Source organism: Melospiza georgiana, chromosome 3, assembly GCF_028018845.1.
Source record: "Melospiza georgiana isolate bMelGeo1 chromosome 3, bMelGeo1.pri, whole genome shotgun sequence".
NCBI lineage: Eukaryota > Metazoa > Chordata > Aves > Passeriformes > Passerellidae > Melospiza > Melospiza georgiana.
Genome location: NC_080432.1, coordinates 98,623,267 through 98,642,205, shown reverse-complemented (window position 1 = coordinate 98,642,205; position 18,939 = coordinate 98,623,267). Strand labels below are relative to the sequence as shown.

Below are 18,939 nucleotides of genomic sequence, written 5' to 3'. Positions count from 1 at the left end.
ACTGACAGACACCTCACTGACAAACTAGAAAAGCCACATCAAACTTTGACAAAGCAGAAGTCCTCGATACATGATCCTGAAAATGTGTGGAGTTCCTCCCATGAGTAGGGATGCTTCTTTTAGAGTTACTCCCCAGGTGTTAAGTGAAGAAATCTGTGTTCATTATTGTCATTTTTGGGGTAAATTACAATACTGTTGCTGGCTTTAATTATAGCTACTTTGAAATAGTGCACTGTTTTATGCTAGACTGTAATCCACTAATAGTTCTGTAGTTTCACATTGCATAGTAATTCTGATTAGGATCTTTGGTGTATTATCTCTGTCTGTTTAATAAATAATTATTCTTATAAATAGACCTGATTTGCCATCATTAAAACTTGTGGACCAGAGTGAGTTCTTAAATTTAAGATGCTGCCAAGTTCTGATGCTAAGGCAGGGTTTCTCTGAAGCTTCCCCTTGTCTCATGACACATATGAATGAATCAAGTGCTGGTTGAAATGCACATGCACATGTATATTTTATGGAAGGAGTATATAAGCAACTCTCATCCAATTCTCCCACATCATTTTTCAGGAACTGAAAGCCAATAAGTTTTGTTGAGAATTGGCAATGTTTACAGATGGCCATGATATTTATGAGTAATGTATCTCATTTAGCTTGCTTATTTAAAAAAGGAAAAAACTACCTCACTGATTAGAGCAATAGTGTTGGATTTACTCCTATTAAATGCTAAAATAAATTCATTCTGGAGAGTTTGAACTCACCAAAGCAGCGGTCAGCACTTTTACTGGTTTGAAATGTAAATACAAATATTAATTATTTCACTGATATTCTTTTTATCACTAAATAAAAAGAATAAAGCACTAGCCAAGTTGTAGAAAAATGCACAAAATATTATGGATGCAAGGAGAAAAACTGTGTAGTAGCAAAAGATATGGATCACGGAACTTTTGGAACACAGCTGAAGGTTTATGTCCTATCTACTGCTGCTACCACATACAGAGACAGCATATGCCATCATTTATATTAAATACACATTTTGAGAAATATTAGGAGGTACGTTAAGTTTATGAAACAAATAGCTGATTCTGTTTTGGTACTTTCACACAACCAGAATATATTTATACTTAGTAAGAAGTGTTTTGTGAGAACACCTGTTTTGAATGTCATCAAGCATTGAAATTTGTAATGAAAATCTCCCTGTGCCTAAAGGTACACTACAGGGTATTTCCATGTCTAGCTTAGCCCCCACAGTACTGAACAGAGGTAGTAAATCATGTGTTTTCTAAACTTACAACATTTGCAAGCAGAAACTGATGTAGTTTATAGATTGCCTCTAATATTCAGAACTTTCCTACAAGACAGTTACTAAAGGGAAGAATTCATTTATTCCTTTTATTTGATTTATTAGCTGTTTAAAAATTCACTCACAAACTTTGGTTTAGTTTCTTCCCTGACTAAATGGAGTCTCTTATTCTAAATAAGATTTCACCCTACTTTCCACTGACCTCCAAGTTCTAGAAAACATTTTTTCTTATCTGTTGCTAGAAGGGATCTTTTAGGTCTTTTGGATCATATTCTGAAGAATATAAAATCAAACCTTTTCCATTAGATGTTAAGTTGTTATCTTTCAACATCTTTTCTCAAAGTAGTTGGTAATAGATATCCAAGGAAAACAAATATATGGAAAAACAGGATAAAAAAAAGTGATACTTCCACAGCATATTCTTTGGAGATGGGGAAATGGGTGGCTCTTATATTTTCTGAGTTTGATTTGCTTCCTATGTAACAGCCCTGATTTTTTCCCCATTAGTCTGTTCTGACTCCTCCTGCTGAATTATTCCTGATGTGCAGTTATAAAAGCACACTTTTTGAAAATGTATTCATATGCCTTTCATTCACCTAACCTTTTGTTTGTTTTTTAATTAGATTTGCTTCATCACATAATGATTTCTTTCAACTCTAAGGCTCACTTGTAAAGCTGTTTGGAAGTTCAGATTAAAAGAAACTAGAATTATACACAAAGGAAGTAATTAAACAAAATTATAGTAAACCACTTACAGTACAAGCTGATTACAGCTCTTGAAATTAAAAAAATAGATGTAGTATGGGTAGAACACATTAAATACATAATTACTGTATATATAGGCATAATAGACTTATAGAAAGTGTATTGGGTTTTAGTAGAGAACACAGCTCTAAAATACGTTTTCCAGCTGTTCCATGCTCACACGATGCAAGCAATTTACTAAGTTTGCTTTTTTCCATGTGGACAACTTCTCCAGATAATAACATATCATGTTTCATTGTCTGCAGAATATGATCTGGAGCCATGTGATGATCCTGGTGTTCCTGCCTTCAGCAGGCGAATCGGTTTTCATTTTGGTGTTGGAGATTCCTTGATCTTTTCCTGTTTCCCTGGGTATCGCCTGGAAGGTGCTAACAAGCTCACGTGCCTGGGAGGGGGTCGGCGTGTGTGGAGTGCACCTCTGCCAAGGTGTGTGGGTAGGTGGTCACATGCTTTCATTTCATTCATCAAATCCTTGATAGCACACGGCATGTGTCAGAATATTGGGCAGGCAACAAAGTGCTTGGGTTGAAAAAGTTGATCCCCAAGCTGTAAAAACTGTAAAGTCAAGATATAAGTAATGCATGTCTCTTTTATATAGAGAACAAAAAATACAGAGGAATAATTAGAATTATGCCAGCAAATAAGATCAAAATTTCATGTGAGATAAAATGTAAAAGTAATTATTAAACTTTATGTTTGGCACAGTTAAGTTATAAATTTCATACTTTGTCTCTTAGGGTAGATAAATGATGTTTAGGACTTTTAGGTGAAAATACCCTGCTTTAGAGCCCTGCTGCTGGTTTTAAGGGTCTTTTTTTTCCTACTGTGTTGTTATTCTTGTAAGTCTAAGCTTTTGGGATTTTTACAGTTTATAAACTGCGTCGCAATGTTTTTAAACATTATTTATTAAAATTAATGTGCGGTTCTTAAACATCAGTAACTGAATTCAAATTGAGTGAACAGTTCTTTTCTTGGAAAAGCTCTGGGACTCTATATTATGAAATTTGTGCAGTTGCTGTATTTCTGAGATGGTTTATCTCCACTATGTCAAGTGAATTTCATCAGCTGCTATTGAAATAATGCTTCTGAAAAGTCAAATACTTCCATACAGCTCTAAATGGATTTCCTTAATAAGGTTCTTGTTTTTAAATAAGATTTTATTTAATGAAGGGAGATATTCAGCTATAGCTTCTTTCTTTTATTTATTATAAAAGATGGATCTTTATATCTGAAAAAGTCACCTACATTGTGCATGTAAGATACATAGGGAAAAAAAAAGTATCTTAAATTTTGTTTTAAAATGGAGTTATTTATTCCATGATAAAATGATGAGACAGAAACCAAAATAATATGGAGTTTGCAATTTATTTGGAAATTCTAGATTTAAATCCTAGTCTATTTTCAGCCCAGGGATATGATGCTTGGTTTGGGGTTGTTTGGGGTTTCTTTATTTCTAAGGGGTTTCTCTGTGTTCCACTCAAACATGTTTAGTTTATTTTAGATATCATAACATTTTTAGGGCAACATCATTTTAGTCATAGGCAGAAATATTGTTATCTTGTGCTGAAGAAAAGAGACATTCTATATGATGCATGTTTTTGTAAATTTTGTTAACTTCTAAAAAGCCTTTCTTACAGTATCTATAGTAATAAGAGATTTATATCCGATATCTTAAAAATGCTCACTTGGCTATCCTCATAAAGTAAATGACACATTGAAAAGTTACAAGGATTATCAAAGTATCAATAATTAGCTTAATGAAGTATCAGCCATTGAATTAGCTGTGAATTTATAGGACTAATGTAACCCCTTACTGTGCCCGACACAGATATGTATGTTCTGCCTGTAGGTTCTCCCAAGCATAATTTAGTGATACTCATCTAATCTTATGTATATGCGATATGTCTGCCATTCACATTGACACAGAATTTATTTACAGAGAGCCCAATATATCCTTTTTGTTCTTTAGTTTTTAGAAATTTTGTCGACTGGCCCTGAGACACTTTTGTCCCTAGATCCATGTATGAGATCCCACTTTCTAACTGATTCATAAAACATTTTATAAAATATGCATAGACAAGTGGCACTTCTCTAAAATAAGGTGATCTAAATAACTCTTTTAACTCAACCTATGTCTTAATTTGATCTCTTGTAGTGTAGCAAGGAAAGGCATATACAATGCAACTAAGACAAATGCAAGGAAAGAAACTTTGCTAGGCAGCTGAGTGAAACAGGGGAAAGGCATACTCAGTACCCTTCATAGCTGCTTTTAGAAATTATTTTTTTCTTAACACTAAGAGGGTTTACAGAAGTCCCTTTTCTTGTTGCCATGGCACCTAAGACATTAGGGGTGAAGATATGCTCTTACTCTTAAGAGGAGCTCACACAAAGACTTCTTTCTCAGAAGAGTGAAAAGCAATGGGTGTTCATGAAATCTGCTGTATTTGGAATCTACATTTGGAATTAAATCTAGTCTCAATTCAGTACATTACTGGGTTCAGTAGTCTCTAGATTATTACTTCCTAATTGTCTTTTCTACAGTGACCAAATTCTCATACACAATATATATATATCAAAAAGATTTTTTAAGTTCTTCTATGACATATGGTAATACAGTCTTTCATCATACTTTTAATCAGATTCAGGATGAAAGCCCTTCAAATTTAATTGTGCTTAACTTATAAACTAAACATTCACATAAGCACATGCTGATTTGTATTACAAAAGTTGTATTCAGTTTCATCTGCTGTTGAAAAAACCAATAAACCAACAGGGTTTCCAAAAATCTTGCCCTTCTCCATCCAAGTAAATAATTTAAAATCCTTCCTCTAGGGTTATCTAACAACAAGCATGTTGTGCGCTTTTCCTGATCAGAGAACTGTTTGTGCCTTTCTACCCTTTAATCTTCTTTAAAGAGATATTTTCCAGGTAAAGGAAAAGCAGAGCTTGTGAGGTGTTGTTAGCCTAACATCATGACGCTGCCATTCCTAATTTAAGACTTTGAGTCCTCTATGAACAACATTATCATAACTTTTAGTGTCCTTCTCTCCATGCTATGCAGGTAGATGATCTTCCCCTGGATTTCTTTATCTGATTGCCTGGAAGTTGTTTGGGTCTCAGAATAAAGCAGCATACCCTCTTCTGCAATAAGAACCCTCCTTTACACAACAAAATACACCACCAAGTCTATCTGCAAAATCAGATTCAAATTCATAAACAGGTGGACTTGTAAATCTGATTTCCTTGTGTCAATCATTCACTCTTTTATCTTCTCAATTAGAATGATTTTGTGTAGCTCAGCTATGCCCTTCAAGTTGTTTTGCATACTATTCCACCTGACACCAGAGTTTTGAAGAGACTAGCTAGGGTTTCTCTTTGAGCCATCACCTCATCTCTAAATGTGTCCTCCAGATGGATCTGTCCCTTGACTAGAAAGCAGTTTGTGCCTACAGCCACCTACTTGCTACTATTTGGGGAAAAGAGCTTTATGGTTGAAAAGTGTGCAGAAGATCCAGGCCCTTAAGGCTGACTCCCTTTACACTGTTTAAAGAACACATATAATTACCCCAGGTTGTGTCAAATTTTCCCCATCTCAGAAGACTAAAGTTTTTCTTTTTTTTTTTTTTTTTTTCTTTAAAGGGGTGCTTTTCCTATAGAAGCAAATCCCCTTCCTGTCTAGTGAATTTTCAGTTTACATTGACATGATATTGCTTTTCAAGAACATCCTGTCCCCCACCTCTATGTACCAAGTGTGGGAACACTGGAACTGCCAATCTCCTCACAGGGAGTTTCTCATTCTTGAATTGTTTATAGGAGGGTAGTGGGGTCATCCATAAAAAAAAATCTCATTTCCTCTCAGAGCTTCCTCAAAACACTCAAATAACAATGGTAGTTTCCCTGACAATTGTCCTAGTAGCTGACAACTGCAGATGACACATTCTACTCTTTTTACAGGAGTACTGCTTCCCATCTTTCCAGACATGGTAACTGCATTTGGGAGAACTATCACACGATTTTTACTGAACTGGTGACTCACTACGGTGCATATGCTACAGTTAGGCTTTTCTGCAGTTTCCCACAGTATAAAGGACATAGACAGTAATTTGAATGAAAAAGAGTCTGTCTAAGTGTGTATAGCTGTTATTTGAGAGATGTTGTCTCAATGGATATTCACAGTAATTTTTTTACCCCTCTCCTCAAAATTCACTGTAACTAAGAGGAATGTGACATTAAGGGGAATTCTGCTACTTTTCTATTTTGCACAATGCACAAAATTGAGTTATGAGTACATTACTCATAGATAATGTCAAGAGAAAACTATCTTTTTAGCAATACTGACACATGGCTACCTGGAAGATAAACATGCATAAGGTCTTGAAAAGAAATGTCACTAGCCCATATCTTTTGATTTGAGAGTATTGATGTAAATATTTGGGTTTTAACTGTTTTGAAATAACTTGTGACCTGTGAGGATGTTAACCTTATTATCTGATATGCTGCTATAACTGGTGTGTGACAATGTGTGATGGTTTAATTTTCCAGATCTACTTCTTGATAATTTGCTTATCATTTAAAATTACTGGGTTTATATTATGTGTGTTGGTGAAAAACAAGCTACTGGAGTACAGACAAGTTCCTCCTGATTATCTTTAGTCTAGCTGAGATATGCAACCAGAAAACAGCTTTCGTTCCCTTCATTTGTTTATATTTTATCTAGTGTTATTATTTGTTTTTTTGTTGTTATGATTGCTTTAATTATTATTCTAGTGTTTGCCAGAAAATCATTCAAAATCATGTATTTTTTTAGTTATTGTGGTTGTGATGGATTGCTGACACTACTTCTACACATATAATTTTTTCCCGTTATGCCATTTGCTTTCCATAATTACAAATGTTGTATATACCTTTAAAAATATATTCCTTTTTACTTATCTCATAACTGTGAAGACAAAACTCTCTCAGGATGGATATTCTTACCACCTTTTTCCTTCCAGCAATAACTGTTTTTTCCTCTACCTATAATTACACAGTTCTATTATAGTTTCATTTACATTTCACGGCTGACTACTTTTTCCTGAGGACAAACCTCAGCTTTTAGTGAGCAGTCCCCCTAGAGTACACATCCAAGAATAAAGTTTCAAGGCAGTCACGCACCTCTGCATATCCACAAAGCTGTGTGAATCTCAGAAGCTTGGTGATGGTGGCGACCAGAAATGAGGTGAACAACTCCTTGTTGAAGTCTATTGAAGTCCCTGATTCTGAGGCTAATGTCCACCTGAAGGAGATGATCAAAATCGGATTCCTGATGTTATCATGTTGTCATCACTAACCTTTTAAACAGGACCCACATTCCATATTTCCAGGAAATCTGTTACTAAAGCAGATTTTCTAAATCTCATCTAACAAACCAAGTCTATGCTTTTAATCATACTTTTCTTGCTTTAGAGTTTTCTTTAAGTCAAACTATTCAGGAGCTCTATTCAGAGTATTTCTAATACTCTGTCTTGGAGTTTTATTGCTATTAGAAAATTAATTGAAAGATTCATAGGTTAAGCAAGACATTTCTGAAAAATCAAACAAACCAGTGAACAAGAAGATCCTGAAAGCAAAATGAACTTCTGGTTCATTAGAGGTCATAGGAAATGGCAAAAAACTTCTATTTTCAGGGGTAGGAGGGACTTTTCTGTCCTTGAGGAAGGATATAAAGGAGTTGTTTCAATTTACACACAATTCTTTTGAGAGGGAAGGGAAGGGAAGGGAAGGGAAGGGAAGGGAAGGGAAGGGAAGGGAAGGGAAGGGAAGGGAAGGGAAGGGAAGGGAAGGGAAGGGAAGGGAAGGGAAGGGAAGGGAAGGGAAGGGAAGGGAAGGGAAGGGAAGGGAAGGGAAGGGAAGGGAAGGGAAGGGAAGGGAAGGGAAGGGAAGGGAAGGGAAGGGAAGGGAAGGGAAGGGAAGGGAAGGGAAGGGAAGGGAAGGGAAGGGAAGGGAAGGGAAGGGAAGGGAAGGGAAGGGAAGGGAAGGGAAGGGAAGGGAAGGGAAGGGAAGGGAAGGGAAGGGAAGAAAAAGACATGCATACATTAATTCTTGGAGAAATAATTGAAATAGTACCTATTGTGTTTTGACAAGATCTGTAAAATTAAGAGGATGTTTTCCTATTAAAACACATCTAAATCACTTGTCACACAGCTTAAACTAGCACATAGTACACAAAATTTGTTCTGTAAATATCAGCTGCTAACATGGATCCAATTTAGATTCTTTGCTTCCCACATCTGCCAGCTATGGAAGTCTGCCAAAACACAGCATTCAAAGACAAGGTCATTAAATAATCTTTCTGTAAAGGAAAAAAAATCTGTATGGTTACCTGTGTCTTCTCAGACTCTGTGAGGAGTAGGGTATGTGCAAAAGCAGAAATGTTTAACAAAACAAGATACCTGTGAGTATGCACACTTCCAGAGAGAGGTGGCCAAGGAGTAGGGGCTGCAGCAGAGGAGGGAGTTTAGACCGCAATGTCAAATGCATGCATCTGATGTACACTGAAATTACCTCCTTAGTACTTTTTGAAATGTGACTTTATCATTTGCAGTAATCCGCTAAAAAGGTGAGGAATGAGCCTTTTAGTTTTGGTATTCCTTTATATGGTGCACTGTGAAATACTGATGAAATCCTGAAAGACAGGAGACATTTCATTCTTTCCTTTGCATTTGACAAAGATACCCTGTTGACTGATTATGGAAGGCAAGGTGTAAAAACTGGTGTGAAGATTTCATTACAAAGTATGGAGCTCAGATGTAGGTGCCTTCTCTTTTCAAAAGACTTGAATTTCATCAGGAGGGGATGAGCCACATTTGACTCCTCTTGGGTAGTCATTCCTTTCAAACCTGTCTCTGATCTGCAGAGGGTAAATGTCTTTCTCCCCATTAACCCTCTCTTAGAAGTCAGCTTAGCTTTCTTCCAGGGAAATCCTTTCAAAAGGCCCAGGTTACACCAGAAAACCTTTCAGCAGGTCTCACGTACCCAGGTCATACTGAGGGGAAAAACATTATCGTTATAATTTCAGAAAAAAAAATGACAGTCATCATTTGACTTGCTCTTGGTAGTTGTACCCTTTAGTGACCTACTGAGAGTCAATGTCCTTCTCATCACAACCCTCTCTGAGGTTGACTTTGTCCCTCAGAAAACCCTTCAGTTGGTCCAGGTCACACCAGAAAACTCTAAATATCTTTGAACCACACTGATCACTCCACCACATCCAAGGGATCCTGTGAGATTTTACAGTTATGTAATGTTCTGGTCTGGCCAGTGGGTTTAGGGGAATGTAGCTTGATTGACTCTGGGCAGTATGTGAGAGAAACAACAAGAATTCTCAAGACTAGAGTGAAACGACACTGAATTACCAGAATATATATATTTATCTGTCTGTCTCTATGTGGGTGTGTGGCAGGTTTATTTTACAGCAGTTTGATTGCAATGGAAAGAAGGTATGTGGCCACTGTTGTTATAATCTATAGAAATATATAAAACATCATTTAAGAAAATATATCAGGAAAATAGAAAAGAGAAAGAAACAACAGAAACAACAGAAGTAGTGAGTGGAGAGAAAAGTTATCACTGCACAAGGATCCAGCAATGAGACTATTGCAACTTAGATGTCCATTGCTCAAAGTGATGATTGTGGTCTTGATCCATTGAGGATGGGGAAAGCCCCCACAACATAAAGCTCAGAGGGTCTTTGATAGTTTATTACATTTATGACATTTTCTAATGTTTCTCAGCATAGTGTAGCCAGTCATGCCTTATCAGAGGGGGTGAATATCTTCAGGCCTATGTGTGAATGTCTAGATAACTCCCCTGGGAATGAAGTTTTTCATCTGAGCCAGTTGCCTTTTCCCTTATCTGGCTCAAAAGCCAGCGTGATGCTAAACAAAGGTTGGTTTGTTGTGGTCATCACCTGGTGATGGGTCCTCACCCCCTCTGCACCAGGGCTGCTCTTATGCAGATCAGAGGTTTCACCACCACGCATCCAAAATGCCTCCTTCTCCTCCCCTTCCTCTGAGGGGGTGCAAACCTGGCCTCAGCAAAGCACCCTGCTGCTTTTGCAAATGAATGATTGTTTGAGTTATTAACCCCCAACATTCCAGTCTCTCATAAGAGGGAAGAAACATTTGAATTTGTTCTTCAACTCTCCTTTATGTGATTATCTCAAACATTATAGTATTTGATTTGCAATTCTGTCTGCTTGTCTACACTTTCCCTGCTCACTACCTCTTTAAGAAACTGTGTAATTTTACCTATATATGACATTTAATGAAAATATTATTTGTGCACTACACATTACACAGTGTACACTATATTCAGCTCAAATAAGCCTTTAATGGTAAGGATTGAACAGAGTTCAAACACAACATATAAAAGTAGTTATAGTATAAAATAGTTATATTATAAAATCTTAGTTTTGAGTGCTGGGTCTTTTTTGTTTGGTTTGATTTTTAACCTTTGTTATTTCCTGTTCCTGATGAGTCATTTCAACTTAAGCTGTAAAAAATCAAATCCCTAAATCAATTCCTAAATCAAGCTGTAAAAAACTTAAAAGGTAAAGCTGAATAGAAAGCACCCCTATATATTTTCATTTTGAATTTAAGTAGTGTTGCTCCTTTATTAAATTTTATATGGCACTTGACTTTTAATAGTAAAATCTTCACTGAGGTATTGCCCACTGGTATTCATATTAATATCATGTTAATTTATCATATTCAGTTGTTATATTAAATACTACTTGAATAATTGGTAGGGTGCTACAATAAATGCTGACACCATTTAATAAGCTGTTTCTTTTTAATAGTTTAGTTAGTATTCATTTCAAAGTCATCAATTGTAATTAATATACTCTGTCATGCTGTAGCATTGAGTTAATTTCCAGTGAGACTGAAACAAGTGGAAACCCTGTTAGTGTGAATAGCACTGGAAATTTCTGTGAGACCCCTGAGATCTGACATTCATTGTTTTCTTTAAAGTCTCTGTAGCATAAAATATGGATTTGAGGTCACCTTTAAGGAGTCAAACAGTCTGAAAATTGCTGTTCCTTTTTAGGTAGAGTTTAGGCAGAGAGAGCTCTCATTTAAGAGCTGCTCATGAACAAGAAACCTTATATAACATCAGTAGCTGAGTCTCTGAATCTTCAGACAGAAATAAAGATGTTCATGCATTCAGGATCCACTGTATTTCAGAATTCTTTATTTAAATGCTATATTATGTCTATAGGCTGTTTTCTGATTTATACTATGTATTTCATAGTTATTTGATGTTTTTGATAATTTCTGGTTTTTTTCTCTTAAAACACTGCATTTGTTTAAATACAATCAAAAGGTTGCATTATTCAATCCCTTCTTTCAGTTTTTGACTGAATATTGAGAATTTGCTTGATTTAGTCTTTGAGTCTTGCTGTCTGAATCTTTTAAAAAATATAAAATAAAATCTTTAAAATATATTTGACATATAATAATAACAGGTTTGAGTTGTCTCTATCTGAAAGCTGAAACTTTAGTGTTCAGGAATCACTACAGATTTCAGTTAAAGTGACTTTTATGAGACCTCAATTACCTTTATCTGAGGCCTGGTATGAAGTAATAGTCACTCAAAGTTAGAAGGAATAAAGATTGCCTCAAGTAACCCTTTTGCCTTCTTTCTGTGGTTTAAGGTTATGTCTGCTATGTGTTGTTTCCTTCCAAGACAAATAATCTAGGGATGTTATGTCTAAAGATTATTATCAGATGATACTAGAAAGAGTAGACAAAAATATCAAAATAATTTAAATACAAAAAAATGCCCATACCTTGGTTTGTGCCAATAATCCCCTGAGGCCAATTAACATCATAGGGTTTGTTTTCAGAATGTGAGTAGTGCCTTTTTTCATGGCATATGGATTGAGAGCTAATTAAGCAAACCACAGAAAAAGATTTGCTGCTGTTTAGGCCTTCCTTTCCTGCTTCATTGTTTTGTGCATTCGAATGGTACAAAAATACAGAATAAGAGGTTTGTTCTCAGCAAACAATTTCAGTAGGGTTTTCACTGAGGCATTCTAACCTCACCACCATCATACAGGTGTTGCTTAAAGAATACTAAGAGAGGCTGACATGACCATGCTTTAGTAGTGCAGTCCACAGCTGATGACCTAACTTTACTTGAAATCTATCTTAGAGAAGCAAAGAGAAGAAAAGAGAAAGAAAAAACAGGGAATGCCACTCCTCAGGCACCAACTGGTAAGAGTGAGGTAAGAATCCTGAGACAAAAAACTCTCTCCAGTAAAGGTAGTGGTGGCAATAATAATGATAATAGTAATGAGGGAAAACCCCAATATCTTCTTGCTTTCTCCCTGGTACAGTTATATTTTTCACGCAGACCTTCTCAAGATTCTCACTGGTAGCTTATGATACTGTTTACACCAAATAGATCACAGGTTTGTGCTGCAGACTAAATAGTATTTAATGTGATATATTTGTGCATATATTTTATTGTATAATATTTATTGTGCATTAAAAAAACTATTAACTGCTCATTATCTACAAGGTTCTATTCAAGTATGAAGTTACAGGATAAACACTACCAGATCTGGAATGATATGATCTTTGGGTAGAGTTACAGGCAAAAATTACAAGGCTAAAAAATGAGCAGTGAGATGAGAACAGTGTGATTTAAGAATCAAGGGCAATCACTATTTAGGAGAAACCCATCATGACATTGTTTGGAAATTCAGTAGTGCCAGGTGAGAAAAACAGCACTTGTGAAACCAGAGTGAAGGTAGTGCTGCAGCCACCTGGCAGTGTGCAGATGAAAGGCTATAGGTGCACCCTCAGCGTGGAGGGCAGGCAGCAGAGTTGGAGATGAAGGACTGCTGACAGTACAGACTCAGACACTGTGTAGTGAGTTGCTGTGGAATCTCCATGTGCACCTCAGGTTGATACAGTGTTCCAGTGAAGAGGAAGTTTCAGCTCCTAGCACTGTATCACAGTTTGTAAATGAATCCATGCTTGAGCCCACTCATGTATTGTGTCTGCCCTGAAGAGGTCGTATGCCCAGCTTTAGAGACCCCTCACTGAGTGTGAGGGAACCCTAAGCTTTTGCTATTATGGGAAGGCAGAGCATATGATGCTTTATCTGCGATCCCCTTTGCTCTTTTATTAATGTTGCAAAACCATCCTACTGGATAACAATATTGTCAAACAGAAATATAAAGAACATCTGAGCTCAGCTTCTTCTCATACTTCATGAACTGCTGCACAATTTTGTAAATGCAATAAAGGTATTCTGCACTCAGTAGAGTGCTTTGTGTCAGAGAAGCCTTTAAACTGACAACATACGACTTTTATTTGATCTCTGCTTTGGAGATCTGCTTAAAATCCTGTCAAACCTTTTAGCAAGATGTATGGAAGAAAAAATAATAAAGTAAACTTTTCCATTAAACAAAGTTATTGTTACATTTTACATGAACTGAATTTCAAAGCATTTCAAAAATCCCTGAATTTTGTTTGTTTTATAGTTTGTGTTCGTATTTAGGAAGTGTTTGATGATCTTCAAAAGATCTACCCTCTGCAGTTTCCTTTTATCCAATTTCAAGTGAGACAATGAAAGAAAGAAAAAAGTTACTTATTTAGATAGAATTTTGTGACTTCATTAAGCACAAGAACAAAGAATGGGGTCAAGTATCTGTCCCAGACAGATTACTCTCTCTGAAAGGGAATTAAAGAACAGTTTGATAAAGCAGCATTTTTCAGTCTGCTGCACTTCTTACCAAGGTTAAAACAGACAACTTGGAAACTGTAGTAATTAAAGCATGTAGTTCCTCCTCTAAAATCTTTTAGAGGAGGAAACAGTCAATATGAGTATTTATTTTGCTTTCATGGTTTTGTGGCTCACTGGTGGGGTTTTTTTCAATTTATTTTTCTGGGTTTTTTTCTCTTGACATACTTTTTACATATTCTCTGATGAAAAATGTATTGGATTACACTTCTTTTTTGTCACAGGATGTATTTGAAATACATGATTAAATTGAAATATACAAAATGAGAACTGGATGTTAATTGTATAATATAGAGAGTAGCTTTAGATGTTACTGACCATATTGATAGTAAAAAAACCTAAAATTTTGAATCAACGTACTTTGTGTCTTGAAAAGTAAATAGATAAAAGTAAAATAGATTGATACAGAAACAAAGGAAAGGGAAATATGCAGCACAGAGAAGAGACCTCTGTTATGTCATAACATGTATTTCAGTGCTACATTTTTTAGGTATTATATCATATGCAGATTTTAAGTTCTTTAGTTATACCTACATTATACTAATCTATGCATATCACATAACCACACAGAGAGAACTGTGAAATGTATACATAAAAGCTACGGCTTGAGGTGTTAGTCCTGAAAATACTATTTACATAGAGCATATTCAATGGGTATGTTGTAGTTTACCTGTTCACCTAAATTCACCCTGATACTTCCAACGCAAGGTTGTGGACCAAAATATGGAGACAGAATATCAACAGTAATTACTTTAAGATCAGTAAAGATTATTTCTCCTGGCAAATTCCATACCTGTCAATGTTTGCATAATTTAAGACTTGTAGATACTAATACAGATATAGTTGATTTTTATCGAAGAAATGGTGCACATTGGTAATATTCTGTGAATTGTAGTTAATAAATGAAATTACAATCACATACAAGATATTTTTTCTCATGTGGGGGAGTGAGAAATCTTTTTCATCTTTCTGGGCTGGGGAGGCAGTTCATGTAGTCAAGATGAAAGCAGGTTTCTGGAGCTGAGCAGGTATCTGGAAGGCACTGAAGTATGGAAGTGGCCTCTACAGTCAAGAACTAAAGAGCTCTTTAGTTCCAGATATACCATGATAGCATTTTTCTGTTTGAGATAAAAAAGTCAGTAGTTACTCATGGAACACATGTGCTAGATAGGCAATGTTGCATTACATCTTTCAAGGCTGGCAGTGCTTTAGTTTTCAATTACCATAAGTGGACAAGCTATGTCCCTTCTTTACAAAAAACTGCTGCAGCTGGATCTCTCTATTAGAATGTAAGAGGTGTGGCTTCATTTGCTTGGTATCTATAAAAGAATTTTAAAGTGTATCTGATGCTTGCTAGCAGAATCATCTTGTCAGTGTTACCAAAGGCTCTTGTTTCATTTTGCCTAGGGAATTAAAAATTAGAGGTGAAGAAATGGAAGTGAACATGAATATATTTTTCCAGTCTAGTAGTTCAGTGCTCACAAGGTAACAGTGAATATTGATTCATGAGTTACTTCAGATTTTTTTCCCAACTGTTTAATGTATGAGTTTCTTCAAAGAAGTATTCCTTCTCCCTTATTTAATGCCCTACCCACTGTGCTAAAGAGATTAGTCAACATTTGTTTGCTTTGTGACTGATTTTCAAGTCTCTTTATGTGAGGCAGAATTCATAGAAGATTCATGTTCAAATCCCCAGAGGCAAAATGAATTGAATTTAGGTGTCACACATCCTGGCTGCATGTGTTAATTATGATATGAAGAAGTAGCAGCAGTATCAGCTAGTGTAAATATTTTTAAAGAAAAAACATGAAAACATTTTCCCATGCCATTTTCCCATACTATTCAGTAAAATATTAGGGCCTTGAAGGGGAGACATGCCTTTGACTGCTTAAGCTTTTCCTGTTGCCAAGGCTAGACTCAGTATTGCATTTCATTGAGTTTCTAGTTCATAATTATGGGAAGCCTGGCAATGCAGTTCTGGATGGCAGGGTGTGGGAGCAGTTAGAAAAATGGTCAGTTGAAGTTCTTGGGGCATAAGGTCTGCTCTACATCTGGACATTGGTCACAAATAGCAGAGATTTCAATTAGCACACTTAGAAGCTCCAACAGCCTGGAGAAAAAAAGGAATTTTTCTATGGATGAGGACAACATTTCATTTGCAAAAAAAGTCACCTAAATCTCCCAGCCAAGAAATTGGGGGAGCTAATTAAACATGGCCTTGACTTGATATCCTAATATTAGCAAAATACAGCTAGAAAACTTTAATCTAAGCTGTGACAGGCTTTGAATATATTCAGGAAGGGAAATTACAAAGAAGGGCTTAACTTCCTTTGAAAGCCTCTTTCTCGGGTCTGTGTTAGTGATTTGCTGACTGACACAAGATGAGGTAGGGAACTTGACTGGCCCGATGACATGAGCAAGCCTTTGTCATGATAATGAACGGAATGATGGGGCCTGATGAAATTGAATAGCTGTCAGGTATTTGCAAGGGATTTGAAAAAGGGTAACATGAATATGGTTTTATAGCATGGATTGGAGGTAGATGAGTGCTAACGAGTTCAGAGAACTTTGCCATGTAATTGGAGTTTAGTAAATAATTGATAATGTTAGAATACATCTGCTTCTTTCTGAGAGTACCATATTTTAGAAGGGTAGTAGTATTTTGATTGTATTTTTTAACTCTTGTTATCCCTTACATGTGAATAGTTTATTCACAGATCTAAAATTACCATGGCTTTCAACCTTGGAACATAGACCTATTGGATGAAGAAATGTGTCAAGTTCTAGATTTTGGAAAGCTCATTGTACACTTTCTCTATAACTACATATGTCTTAGTGGTTTACAGTCACTGAAACAAAATTAAGAATATTGCATGAACATTAAGTAAGAAAAAATCCTTTGCTTCCATACTTTTTTCTCTTCAACAATGTACTTGGGCTTTTCTAGTACTTTAAAGGAGATAGATAAGAAGATATTGATGAGGCCTAAGGGACCATTGGTTTTTTGCCTTGCCTTTACCTAGGCAAGTACTTGTTTGCAGAAAAGTAGTGTAGAGTACTGGTGTTGTAAATGTTTTACATTAATGTGGCATTAATTCTGACATTGCTTTGAATTACATTTTATAAACCTTATCAGTCCCACCTTCTTCCTAAAATCCAAGACAAAAATAGCTACATATGGATATGTACACACCAACAGGTACAGAGAGACATTTATATGAAGCCATATGTGATAAGTATCACACACTTGACATGCTTTACCATAGAAGTATTGAAGTAAAAATCTAATTTCTCAGTGTACTACAGTTCTTTGAAACATTTAGGCAATGTAAAGTGACTTTGAACATGTTAGAAATACCTTATGCATTCTACATTCTCCAACAAGGAGAGAGTTCATCTGTCTGAAGCTTGGTGGCAAGGGTTCTTATTCTCCAACATCCTTCTGCCTGTTGAATATAATGTAGTGCAAATTTGAAGCTAAGGAAGGGGAGAATATAAAGCTCTACATTAAAACAGCGAATGAGCTCTAACTTAACAGGCTAGATAAAGATCCTAAACCAGTTTATTGGTGATTTCCTTTTTCATTTTGCCTAAGGAGATCCCAAACACAGACTAAAAATGAGGCTTCATGTAGGATTGTCTTTGGCTCATTCCCCCTTCCCTTGTTCCCCTTTTCATCCTTACTTCCCTCCTTTCCACTTCCCTTCATCCATCCCTGCTGTCCTCTCCTTCTCCTTCTTACTCCCTTTCTTTCTTCAGATTCATTGTAGGGAGGAAGTAAAAATAATCTCTTTTTATACTTTTCAAAAGCAAGAGGGACATAAATTGGTATCTGTGAAGCCTCAGAAATATAAAACCAAAATGTTTAGACAGTTTCTTTGCAAATAAATCATATATTGCTTCTTGAATTCTTCCCAAATAAATGCTTTACCATCCTAAAACCCCTAAAAATCTATTAAATATTTTTAGAAAAAATACAGATTTTTTCTACACCTACACCTTCTTTGATAGGGCGTATCTGTTATTTTACAATTAATTGTAAAATATATTAATTTATTATTATTTTATCTGTTTTGTTTTTACAAAACTCCACATGAGGTCTGATGATGTTTTGGTCAAAAAACCACAAGGTATTTTATCTCTAGACTGAAAAATGAGATATCAATATCAATTTCATACACCTAAAAACAACCTGAAGATTAATTGCTGGTATGTTAATGATAATGTGGGATTTTATAAGGTGTTTTTAGGTCATTTTTAAGTAGTTTTAATATCTTTTTGAACAGTACACCAATACTATTTGCTGTCTGTTTAGATGTTTTCATCTATGTGGTGGAATTTATGTTGCATATTTGTCATATTTGGCATAATTTTATTAGTCTTTATTCAAAATTCAAACTGAGTCCATGGTCTGGAACATACCACTCCTCCTGCTCTTTATTATTTTCTTTACTGGGGAGCTACAACAAGAAATGTCTAATGAAAGTGTCAATTGGTGCCTACTACAGATGGCTGTGAAAAAGACTCACCTACTCTTTACCCAGAAAGGAAAGGATCTGTCTCCTTGGCATTGACTGATGTCAATAAATGTTGATTTGTTTATTTTTTTTTTGTTTGTTTTATTCCAGGTAGAGAAAAACATGTTTGAATGTTCTTGATTTAGTACCAGATTGGTTTTTTATTTGTTTTTTTGGTTTTGTTTTCTTTTTTTGAGCTTACTGTCTGCTTTTTTTAATACTTATTTGTAAACCTGAATACAGAGGTAAAATCAATATTATGCTTATTTGAAACGTTACCACAATAACTATATTTCAAAAAAGCATTCAATTTTTATTGTATCCAGGTAAACCTCCATTATTGTTAGTCTGATGGGAGGACTAGGGGATAAATTGAAGGTAAAAGCATGTAAGTGCACATAATAAACAGACCCAGTGAAATACAGGAGATGGCAGCTTTGATAGGGTTTTTAGGAGTTGGTCCTACAGATGAGACCTGATAGAAATATACTTTTCCTAGATAGCCTGTTAGAGATTTCATAGAGTCTAAATATTATTGCTAATAACTCATATTTTCTT

General features: G+C 35.6%; 1 protein-coding gene across 2 annotated transcripts in view; it reads left to right on the top strand.

Annotated features, from left to right (window-relative positions):
- Window positions 1-18,939, top strand: part of CSMD1 (CUB and Sushi multiple domains 1) — a 1,052,613-nt gene that overhangs the window by 825,787 nt on the left and 207,887 nt on the right. For both annotated transcript variants that reach the window (XM_058020501.1, XM_058020500.1), the window contains exon 21: window positions 2,317-2,505. In XM_058020501.1, the coding sequence (XP_057876484.1) occupies window positions 2,317-2,505 (189 nt within the window). The remainder of the gene's footprint in view (window positions 1-2,316; window positions 2,506-18,939) is intronic.